Below are 12,864 nucleotides of genomic sequence, written 5' to 3'. Positions count from 1 at the left end.
GGAAAGAGTCTGATTTCCAGAGTTGCTGTAAGATTCAAAATGTTCAATTTTCAAGAAAAAAAATATGAGGCATACAAATAAAAAGAAGTATAGCCCATATACAGAGAAGTAATCAATATCAATGATCAATTATTATTATCTCAGTTATCAATGTCTGAGAAAGCCCAGACACTGGCTTTACTAGGTAATCAACTATCTAAAATTTGTTAAAAGAGCTAGAGGAAACTGTATTTAAACAAACAAAAAGGAGCTAAACAAGCTCTGGAGTTTAAAAGTATGTAACTTGGAGTCAGCAAGTGGCATGGTTGTTAAGGCACTGGACTCCCACATAGCTGACTATGGTTTGAGTCCTGGACCTGGTGGCTTACTTTACCCTTCTCCCTCCCCTTCTCCCTCTCTCTTTCTCTCTCTCTCTCTGGTCAAATTAAAAAATAATAATAATAAATAAGATTAAATAAATAATGCCTTTTAAAAAAAAGTACTGGGGGCCAGCAGGTGGCTAGCAGTTACATCACTGGATTCCCATGTTTGAGTCCTGGACCTGGAGACTTAAAAATCATGCCGGGTATGGGTGTGTGCATGCCCAAGATTCCAGAAGGAGAATGGAAGAGAAGGGATTGCATGCGACATGGCCATCTCCCTGGGGAGTGTTCTCACTTTCCCTCTCACTGTCTCTGTTAATCTCTCTCCGGTAAGCACATGCACCCTAAGACAAAAATCTCTTTAAATAAATAAATACTGTAACTGATATGAAATTTTCACTAAAGGGGCTAAATATATCTTGTGAGACATAAGAAGAACAATTAAACTTAAAGACAGAATAAATCATGGGGCCATAGGTGGCATGGTGGTTAAAGGCACTGCACTCCCACATGGTCAACTGAAGTTCAAGTCCCAGACCTGGGGGCTTGCTTTCTCACTTTCCCTCTCTCTCTTTCTCTGTTTCTCTATGATAAAACTAGAAAATAATATTAGTAATAATAAATAAATTTAAATAAAATAATTCTTTTAAAAAAGAGAAAAAATAAAATGATCTAGTCTACGGAACAGAAAAAAAAAAAAAAAAAAAAAGGAATAAAGAAAAATTAACAGAGCCTTGGGAGGCCAGCAGTTGGCATAATGGTATGTCGCTGGACTCCCATGTAGTCAACCGTGGTACGAGTCCTGGACCGGTGACTTAAACACACTGGGCACATGTGCATGTGTGCCCAAGACCCCAAGAGGAGAATGGGGAGAAGGGATTGTGGTGTGGCCATCCCCCTGGGGGGTGATTTCTCACTTTCTCTCTCTCTCTATGTCTCTGTCTCTGGTGAGTGTACATGCCCTATACAAAAACCTCTCAAAAAAAAAAAAAACAAAAAAACTCAATAGAACCTAAGAAACCTGTAGGACAACATCACACCTACCAACATACACATAATACAAGTCTCAGAAGATAAAACAGAAAAAACTCAAAAGAATACAGGAAGAAATAATAGAAAACTTCCCAATGGATGAAAAAGATTAATTTACATCCACAAAGTTTAATCAACTACAAGTAGGATGAATTCAGAGATCTACAAGACACCTTATAACCAAACTGTCAAAGAATACTAGAAAGATGACTACATTGGTAGATATAAAAGCCACTATCAGTGTGGTTTTGGTTTATAACTCTCATTTTGCCTAATGAAATAAAAGATAATTGCATAAAACAATAGTTATATGGGACCAGCAGTTAGCATAATGGCTATGTCACTGAACTCCCATGAAGTCGACTGCAGTTCGAGTCCCAGATCCAGTAGCTTAAACTCAGGCTGGGCGCGTGTGCATGCATGCCCAAGATCCCTAGAGAATGGAGGAAAAGGGATTGCGGCGTGGCCATCCCCCATGGGGGGGTGAATTCTCACTTTTTGTCTCTCTGTCTCTCTGTGTCTTTCTGGTGAGCACACGTGCCCTGTAGCAGAAACCTCTCCAAAAAAAAAAAGTTATAAATCTGTGCTGATGGACACAGAATGTAGGGAGCTAGAATTTGAAACAGTAACAACATAAAGGGATTGGAGCTATACAGGAACAAAGTTTTTGTATGCTACTGAAACAAAATGGTATTAATATGAACTAGATTATTATAAATTACTATGTTAATTATAATATTAGGGAAATCATTTCAAAAATTCTAAAATATTTAGTAAAATAAATAGCAAAGGACTTAAGATGATACATAAGAAAATATCTATGTAACACAGAAAGGGCAGTAATGGAGGATAATTTAGGAACAAAAACTATATAAGACATGTAAAAATATATAGAAAAATGACAGAAATTGTTCCTTTTCATTAATTACATTAAATGTACTTATAGATAAACTCTCCAATAAAAGGCTGAATATGGCAGAATGGATTTTTTAAAACATGGTCCAATAATGTGCTATCTACAAGAAATTCCCTTTAGCACCAAAGCCTCAGATAGGCTGAAGCTGAATAATGGAAAAGAAAATGTATACAAACAGTAATCTGGAGTGGCTATACTACATAAGACAAAACAGATTTTAAGACAAAAATTTATGTCAAGAGACCAACAATGACATATAATGTTAAAAAAAAGGTCAATACACCAAGAATATATCATTGGGGCCATCAGGCAAGGTGGTGGTTGGGGTGCTAGATTCCCACATGGGTGATCACAATTCAAGTCCTGGGCCCAGCAGCTGGAAAAATCACACTGAGTGCATGAATGCATGCCCCAAATCCCAAAATAAGAATGGAGGAGAAAGAATTTAAGTGTGGCCATCTCCCTAGGGTGATTTCTGCACTTTCTTTCTCTCTGTCTCTGTCTTCTCCAGCAAGTGCATGCACCTATGACAAAAATCTAAAAAAAAAAAAAAAAACAAAGGGGGGGAACAACGAAAGAACATATAATCATTATAAACATATATGCATGTAGAAATAGAGCTCCAAAATATGTAAGGCAAATAACTGATAAAACTGAAGGAAAAAATAGTTCAAAATTATGGTCAGAATCTTCAATGTCCCACCTTTTAATCATAGAAAAAAACGACTATACAGAAATTAGCAAGAAATAGATACAGTCAATTGATGAGAGAGGTGTCTAGATACTACTGCATTACACAAGATAAATCCTGGCAGCATAGAATGCACTTTCATTGATCTTTTTTTCAAGATTTTTTTAGATTTTTCGTCAAAAGAAATAGTAATATTATAACTTACAGTGCTTTAACATCAAATATAAATATATAAATATGATATTTTAGTATTAAATTTTAATACAAAAACAAAAAAGCTTCAATTGTGAATTGAATTCAAATACCCTCCCTCAAAAATTTCCTTTGATACTAATATATAGGAAGCTACCTTAAGATTCGGCAATTGGTAAGAAATTGCCACTAATGGGGCCAGCTGTTAGCATAATGGCTATGTCACTGGACTCCCTTGTAGTCAACCATGGTTCAAGTTCCAGACCTGGTAGCTTAAACTCACACCGGGCACATGTGCATGCGTGCCCAATATCCCGAGAGGAGAATGGAGGAGAAGGGAATGAGGTGTGACCATACCCCCTGGAGGGTGATTTCTCTCTTTCTGTCTTTCTATCTCTTTCTGGCGAGCGCATGTGCCCTATAGCAAAAAATCTCTCCAAAAGAAAAAGAAGAAAAAAATTACCACCAATATTCTTTGTTCTTTTTTTTTTAATTAATAGATGGCATTTTAAAATAATGTGAGATTGAATTACTAAGTTATGGCTAAAAGTGAAAAGGAAATTTTCTGAACAATCATTTACCTGGTAGCTACGTTTCCAAATATAACTTTTCTTACAGCATTTTTTTAATTGTCAGAGAGTGTGTACACTCACCAGAGAGAGGGAGAAAGTACCCTCCAATAACGCATCATCGTGCCACAATCCGTTCTCCTCCACTTCTACAACCTGTCAGGATTTGGGGCATGCATGCAGAGGTACCTGACATTATTCTTCCCTAGGACAGGAACCCAGATGACAGCTATCTGAAATCTAGCTGCCTTAACACAAGGCTACAGGGCTGGCCCTCTCGTAGCATTTTCAACCAAAAAATTTAAATGACTCAAGTGTATTTGTTAAAAGCAGCCTCAGCCTCAATTTCTTTGAAACAGTACCTTGCAGAAAACTAAATATAAGCAAGCAACAAGAAACAAGAATATTAAGTTGCTCATTCTATTCTCAGCTAACATTCTTGGCACTTCAGATTAAAATGTGTTGTACTCATTTTTCAATCCAATTACCATGGCTACATAGAGAAAAATACTTATTTATAAAGCAAAGAAGATACATACTTTGCTTCAAGATTTGTAGCTATAAAAAGGATAACTCCCTTACCATTCGTTTCCCCAAGTTAATTTAACTCTACTGTTGCAACTTACTTTACTCTCCAGACTTATTAAAATTATAAATACAAGTTTTATGCTGAAGAAAAAATTAGTACTTTGTATTCTCTATTTTATTTTCTCCTATTACATTCTCACCACCTATTGACTTAGTTTTTAAAATTCAATTACTAAAGCCTATGAGACAGGTTAAAAGAATGAGGCTCATTAAATATTTAGCTCCAAAAAAGCACAAATTAGAAACTTATTCTTTTTTTTTGTTTGTTTCCATGTTGGTGTTCAACCACAAGTAACTGTGCACACTTATTCCCTCCCCATCTTTAACATTTTTATATATTTCTGATAAAAATAAACCTACCCATGACCCATTGCACCATTAGCTGGTTTTACTATAAAAGTCTTCTGCTTCCGTTTTTTCTTCAGCTCTTTTACATAGTTTTGAAATTGAGTATATTCAGCAGGGAAGATCCATGTTCGAGGAACAAAAGTATAATCCAGAGGCCGAGACTTGATCATTCTGTAAATCAGAGCAATATGAAAAATAAACTCTATTCCAATTTTTATAAATTTTCTTTTATCTGTGCTAGTGATATTTAACCACAAAGATTTAAATTTCTTCCATTCCTTCATTTATTTATTCATTTATTGATTTGCTCAATGAATTTCTATTAAGCACCTTACTATGTGCTAGACGCTATTTTAGACATAGCTACATCAGTGAAAAAAAAACAGAAAAAATATCTGCCCTACTATGTATTCATTTATATATTAGTACATCAAACATTCATCTGGGTATGCACGATGTACTAAGGGCTCGGGATATCAAGATAAATCAGTATAGTCCCTGTTCCCGCGGAATTTGCAGGTAGACAATTAAGTACAAAATAGTGTAATAGGTGTACTGGAGGCACATAAAGCAGAGTAGTAAGCACAAGGAATCATAAACTCTGTCTCAGGGAGAGGGGTAGAGAGTAGGGGATCGTTTAAGGCCATGTGCCATTTATACTGCTTCTTTCAAGATGACCTTAAGTCCTGGATCACCCAGAAGACCATTTTTTGATTGCCTTTTTTGCCACTATTTTGGGAGGTTAACAACTTTTCTTAGAGGACCATGTAAAAGCCTCTGAGTCAACAGAGGTTTTGTTTCTGTGAACTAACTATGCATGTGATTGTATAGCTACAGTGTACATCCTTATATTTTTGTATTTGCTATAAATTAGGCTACCTGATTGATACATAATTTAGGGATAAAGCTAGACAAAAATGTTTACTTTTGATTAATTCCAAATGTTACACATTACTTAGTGATTCCCAAGAAAAAATGAAGAAATGAATATGAAAAGGATTTTAAAATATTATCTGTTAAAGAAAAATCTGATTGTTTAAAACAAAAGACTTTTTTTCTAAATATATGCAAGTCTTTGATACATTAGCTGATATTGTCCCAAAATAAGACTGGTAAAAACTAAAATGCAACCATAGTATAAAGTATGCATGGAAGTAGAGCCTAAATTCTAAGACTAGGGTGTGGAATACATCGACCACTTGTCTTTTACAACTGGAGGCCTAAATGGTTATCTTATGTCAAGTGTTCTTTCAAAGCCTGTAAAAAAAATTCCATTACCACATAAGATATAAAGTAATTACCAGCTCCATCTGTCAAGTGTAAAGTAAGGCAATGAGCTAAACAATAAAATGACTGGTTTGAAAATTACATTTACACACGCACACCAAAAAAACTAAAGGCAGCACAGTAATAGTGCCAATGTCAACTTTGTTGCCAATACCTTTAAATGTATTTATTATATATTTTTTAATTATATGAAATTAGATCAAGTTAAAGTTTTAATTAGAATATATATTTCAAATGCCATGTGGTATTTATGAATGGTACTATTTTTTTTACATATTTGGAAAAACTCCAAGCATACATATATTCATACCTTATTCCATTTAGGTAATCAGTTTTCCACACCACTTCTGCAAAAAAACTCTCCCATACCTCCCAGACTAGCTCAGAGTCCCTTCATACACACTGGCTTAGAACTAGGTACCTCTGCTTCATAGCCCTCCTCATAGTTGCAATTGAACATTGTAGGAACCCTAAGTCTGCTTTTGATCAACTCATGGGCCTGAGCCCAGCACTGTGCCTGACATATAGTAGGTATTTAATGTATGTTACATGACAAATGAGGCACATGTCCAAAACTTTACAGAGGTGGTTCTCTTTCCTCTGAGGTCCATTCTTCTCTTTGTAATCCCTATGTCAATAAATCATACTACCAGGGGACCAGCAGTTAGTATAATGGCTATGTCGCTGGACTCCCACATAGTCGACCACGGTTTACGTCTCAGACCTGGTGACTTAAAACTCACGCTGGGCACGTGTGTATGCGTGCCCAAGATCCCGTGAGGAGAATGGAGAAGGGATTGCAGCATGGCCATCCCCCCTGGGAGGTGATTTCTCACTTTCTATCTCTCTCTGTCTGTCTGGCGAGCGCACACGCCCTATAGCAAAAACATTTCAAAAAAAAAAAAAATCACACTACCTACATAGTATCCTAAATCAGAAAAGCATCTGGGGAAATATTCCTCTCTCCAACTGTCATTCTCACATCACAGCAGATCTCAAGTCTTACCAATATTTTTTAAATGTACTTCCCCATTCCCATTACCATCTTTTGGTTTATAGGTGCCTTATTTCTCACCCATATGTTGACAATCATCTTCTTGCAGGGCTTTTCCTCTCTAGTCCTATCTTTATTCAATTCATTATCCACAAAGCCAGCACAATCTTTAAAAATATTTTCTTTTTCTACTTAAACACAGATTAAATAATGTCTCACTTCTCTCAAGATAAATAAATGTTTATTGGATAAATAAAGAAATGAATGGATAATATAGACTGGTCTTTTTATATATCTCCAGCATCATCTCAGGTTGAGCCTCTCAACGTCATTTCTAACCACAGAAACTGCTCAATGATCCCCAAATGTGTTGGTTCCTGCCTCTGTATATATTAAGATAATAGGTCATCAGGAAACTCATGATGTATATTTCTATTTTTCTATGCAAAATTTATCATGACTTTCCAATGACCCAATATTTTCTCCCATTTTTGTTTCTGTCTACAATCTCCTTATCTTCTTCTCAGAAGGTGAACTCCTATATAAAATTCACTTCACATTTTGTCTTCTCCATAAAGCCTTCCTGGCCTCCCCAAAATGATCTTTTCCACCATCTTTGTCACCACCATGGATTGGCCCTATCTCTAATGAGGCATCATTAAGCCGTATCTTTTTTTTTAGTCTCACCCTTACTAAAATAGGAGTTCTGGGCAGAGACTGGGTCTTGTTTATCCTGTATATTTAAAGATTAGCGTAGAAAAAACAAAAAATATTTGTTGAGCGTATAGATGCATAATTATAACTGTCCATATGGAAGTATACTAATATTTCTTTAATTATACATACAAAGCTACTAAACTTTGTAAATGAAGAGACTACTTTCAAAAAATGGCTTCAGCTTATCATTCAACCTTAAACAAACAAAAAAACCCTTTCCAACAGAAATATGAAATTCATAAAAAATTTCAACAGTTCATTTAATAAAACACTTGAGTACATGTCAACAGTTTTTCCCATGAATACAGACTGTTACTCTAAATATGGGCCTTGACATAAATATATGTGCATATATATTCCCAGGTGAACATGTGTACATGTATCTATGTGTATATATTTACACATGCACCTAGTACAGTGTCTGGCACTTATTAGATGCTCAAAAACTAATACGAACACATACACATACATATGGCATATAATGCAACATTAGTTCCTACAAGATTTACCTGAAAATAAAAAATTATCTACTGAATGCCACATATAATTAACTCTCTACATTTGAAAGAAAAACTTCTGTTATAAAAAGTGAGTTGCAATAGAGTGCTGAGATTCTGGAGACTGGGGTTCTGACCCAGCTCTGCTATTAGCTATTTTACTTTGTGCATGCTGTTTAGTTCTGTGAACCTCCGGCACCTCCTCTGCAAAGTGAAAGACTAGAACCAGGGAACTTGTAAGATATTTCTAGCTCTAATAGTCTACCCAAATGTCATTCCAAGTCTTGTAACCTTGTGAAAAACAGCACTACAATATTCATTATGTAAATTTTGAACAGGTCTTCTATATTACAAGAAAATAAAGATTACTTGGTCATATTTCTTGCTAAGAAATCCTTTCTACAAATCTCCCCCATTCCTGGAAAATGGTTGATTCTCTGAAAAACAAAAAGGTAAATATTAATATTCTCATTAGCTTAATGAGTATATTCATTTATATTATAATATAGTTATATCCATCCTTTGAGTTTTATGTTTTAATAAACTGAAAATTATTAATGTAAAAACATTTTAAATTAAATGGCTTACAATAAATTAGTGGAATTAAAACATCTATGGTAATCAGAAAATAAAACTGAAAAACTATAAAGAAATCAGAAAAGATTGCTTACATAGATGGTACAATTATAATTTTTGGTCCCAAATAAGTGGTAATTCTATTTCCAAATTCTTTGTGGTATTCTAGATTTACTATATTAATACACATAGGCATTGTAGAAAAATTGATGAAGATAGATTTATTTTGCTCTCTGTCATCAATTTTGTATTTTCCTCTAAACTAATAGATGAATAAACTAGTAGATGAATAGACACTAAACTATTAAGATGTCAATTGTCTCAAATTCCTTGATTTGGGTTTTTAGTTTGATGACGTTTTCTTGGGAATATAAATTTGTACTACATTCTAAAAACAGAAAAATGAAGCCAGTTTACAATTACATGACATTACAAGGTATTTCTTCATCCTGATCTCCCTGTAATCTATTCCACAGCACTGATGTTTAAATATAATACAAAGCACGATCTTTAAAAGAGTTTGTGTTTTCTTTTCCTATCAATTCTTCCTTAAAGATAAAAAGAGGTTAAAAGTTAAGTTTGGAAAGAATACAGACTTTGTGAGGAGAGTCACTTCAATTGGATAACAAAAAACAGGCTATCCAGGTGAATTAGAAATGAAATTTGGTATGTCAACAGATTAAGAGCCTATTTAAAGAGAATTACGATAGCAATCATAAAACTTCCCTTATACCAGTAATTGGTCATGATTAATTTCCCACCTGGTAATTCTGTAGCTCTGCGATCTTACATTTTGGTACAGTCTTTTGGATTTTCTTGAACAGCAGAATCACACCATATAAGGTTACTTGTTCCATCCTCATCTGGAGTTTTCATAAATCCCATTTCATCTATTACTAAACGAACTGTAAGTAAACAGTTAAGTCAAATTAAATTACTTCTGAAATAGATTCACTGTGGACATATGTCTGTGTGTGTATATAGATATATATGTGTGTGTGTGTGTGTGTGTGTGTGTGTATAGATATATATGAGTGTGTATATATATTTTATATATAAAAATATATATTATATATAAATGTAATATATATTATATTCCTTCATAGAACTTCTTTTGCAAAACACCCATTAGTATTGCATAACTTTATTTTTAGTTTAAAGTTTTATGTAGGACCAAATTACTCAACAGTAACTAAGAACTGATTTTAGGTATACTCCAAATACCTAGTTTCCATCCTCTCGGATTTAACAGGTACAAAAAACTGCCAAAGTGTTTAATGATTATTTATGGCACAATGAAAATGCATACACAGCTGAGATGACACTTTTACACAGGAAAAAGTGCTTTTACAGCTTTTTTGTGACATTGGGTTACATACAAAAGGGCAAAGGTAAATATAGTCCCTGATCACCCAACCCATCCTATACTTTCCACCTCTCTAGTTCAAATTATTTTTAGCACTTAAAAACCAAGTCATCTACATTTCTCAGGGCATGAAGAAATGAAGCAGAGCTCACAGAAGAGATTCAGATATTGGCCCTCCTTTTCTCCCAACCCCCTAATCCTACTAAAAATGTTTATGCTCAGAGGAAAGCTTCTATTTTAGTACAAACTATTTTTTATTAACATTTTTCTTCTGGTACAGTCCTATGGCCCAGTGGTTAAGGGCACTAGATCCCACATAGCTTGTCTTAATGAATGCATGGCTTAAATCCCAGTCAGGCATGTGTGCATGCCCAAAATTCTGATAGAATGAAAAAGGGATTGCAGTGTAACTGCACCCCATGGGAAAGTGCTTTCTCCTCCTCCTCCTTCTCCTCCTTCCCCTACTCCTCTCCCTCCTCCTCCCCTTCCTTCTCTTCCTCCTCCTTCTTCCCTCTCTCTCTGTCTCTCTGTCTCTCTATCTCTCTATCACTCTCTAGTGAGGACATATGCCCTGGGCAATTTAACAAAAGAGAAAAGACAAAAAAGCTTTTCTTCCAGTGAATTTGAAGTTTAGAATAAAGATAAGCAAAATATTTAGAATAATTTTTGAGTCCCAATGGAATTCTGAGTCTGAACAGAATGTTTTATCTACATAACAGTACTTCAGTGTTTTATTTTTAAGTGTTTTCTTTTTACTACAGCCTATGTATGAGGAGAAATGGACTCAACTGTCTGGAAGACAGCTCAACTAGAAAACTGAAAACCAGATAGCTGTTGGTCTTAAGTTCTAGAGGCTATTCATTACAGTTTTGGCTGAAGAAAAAGCAAGAACTTCTTAATGCAATTGTGCCTGGATACACAAGAGGACAGTGACTAAGGAGGCTGATTGTTGAGGTGAAGTTGTTTTCTATAAGGCTTGGTGAAACCTGGGCTTATCCAGGTAGCAATATGCAAACACCAGAGTTGGGAGTAAATGCTCAGAAGCTGAAAACCATGACAGTCAGAACAGCAGCTCAGCAGCAGAACTGTTTCTGGTAGAGGAGAGGCAGTTCTATGGGAAGACCTTGATGAGATCAATGGAATTCCTGGCAGCTGTGGAGGGATGGAGTGTACCAATCTACCTAAGTCTGGATATTGATGTATACATGAACTGGGGAGGCTGGGCACATCTGGAATAGTAGAAGAGATCCAGTCTTTCTTTACATTCACAAAATCAAATGTGTAAGATAAGATAAATATAAATTCATTACAAAAGTCAAAGCTCAGGGAACCAGCAATTAGCGTAATGGCTATGTCGCTGGACTCCCACGTAGTCAACCGTGGTTCGCGTCCCAGACCTGGTGGCTTAAACTCACGCCGGGCGCGTTTGCATGCGTGCCCAAGATCCCGAGAGGAGAATGGAGGAGAAGGGATTGCGGCGTGACCATTCCCCCTGGGGGGTGATTTCTCGCTTTCTGTCTCTATGTCTCTTTCTGTGTGTCTGGCGAGCGCATGCTCCCTATAGCGAAAAACTCTCAAAAAAAAATAAATAAAACAAAGAAAGAAAAAGTCAAAGCTCAGACGCTAACAAAGTAGAACTTCAAAGAAAAATATGGTATCAAGTATTAACTACCACTTTCCTTCAGTCAAGCTATTTATTCATATTTTTGTTTGAACTGAAATTTTAGAAATCAATTGGCATCTTTTTAAGGACATCATCCTTGACTGCATACAAGTGGAATTCTGACATGTCAGAAATTTTAATAGAAGGCAATTTAAAATCCATTACTAAAAGATCGTCATCTCTCTCCATTTCTCCATTGTTTTCAACATCAAACCAGTTTTTCCACCAATGATGAACATCCTATGATCTGAAGAGACCTACCGATTTCAAATTTTGTCCCAGCAACATTTGCTGTAATGGTTCCTTTCTTTTTCTTCTTTCTGACTTTCCTTTTCATTGTGCTTTCATAAGGTAATTCTGTATTCAAATCCAGGGGAGAGGGTGCCTGAATAACTTTAAAAGAACCATAAAACAACCAAATATTACTGAAGTAACAAAAACATTCACACCAGAGAACACAAATGCCCCAAAACACGATAAAATTATAAATTCTTGTACTTTAAAGGTTCCCAATTAATTTTTATATTTTAAGAAAACTAGCAGTAGTGACCTGTAACTCACCCATACTTTGCAACATGGTTAAGTCAACCTGCTTACCTCCTTCTTGAGGCAGAGATGGCATTATTGCCCGTGTGGATTCGCTTCGGTGTGTGCCACTGTACCAAGCTCTCAGGAAATCTGCAAGTCCTGCATTAGTCTAGGTAGGATATGGCTCCAAATCACTGAAAGTTCCTATCATATTACATTGGTGGAATCCTCAGATTTCAGGACACTTAAGTTATGGGATAAGGAGATACCTGCAGGGATTTTAAGGCAAAGTCATTTACAAAGCAACTTTAGTCAAATTTTATTCATCTATGCCAATACTCTTCTTTTTAAAAATAAGTAAATGTTAAGGCTAATGTGCTCAGTTGACTGATATTTGTTAATTTATTATACTATGCAAAATGCCAAGTGTTGGTTTTCTGTCCTGAAAAAAGCATGATGTAGTGAAGGAGACAATTTCATTAAGTCATGTATTGTATTTACATATGATAAATAACATACCATACACAAACAATACTAA

General features: G+C 35.4%; 1 protein-coding gene across 1 annotated transcript in view; it reads right to left on the bottom strand.

Moving 5' to 3' along the window:
- The window catches only part of TTLL7 (tubulin tyrosine ligase like 7), a 98,053-nt gene extending 85,439 nt beyond the window's left edge, over positions 1 to 12,614 (bottom strand). Inside the window, 6 exon segments of the mRNA XM_014588182.2 lie at positions 4,711 to 4,869; positions 8,563 to 8,630; positions 9,531 to 9,578; positions 9,580 to 9,674; positions 12,060 to 12,191; positions 12,396 to 12,614. Of these exon segments, the coding sequence (XP_014443668.1) occupies positions 4,711 to 4,869; positions 8,563 to 8,630; positions 9,531 to 9,578; positions 9,580 to 9,674; positions 12,060 to 12,191; positions 12,396 to 12,420 (527 nt within the window). The 5' untranslated portion in view covers positions 12,421 to 12,614.
- Between the last annotated feature and the right edge of the window lie 250 nt (positions 12,615 to 12,864).

The sequence above is a fragment of the Tupaia chinensis genome, unplaced genomic scaffold (genome assembly GCF_000334495.1).
Source record: "Tupaia chinensis unplaced genomic scaffold, TupChi_1.0 Scaffold000263_1, whole genome shotgun sequence".
NCBI lineage: Eukaryota > Metazoa > Chordata > Mammalia > Scandentia > Tupaiidae > Tupaia > Tupaia belangeri.
Note: the sequence above shows the minus strand (reverse complement) of the source record. Positions and strands in the feature narration are given on the sequence as shown.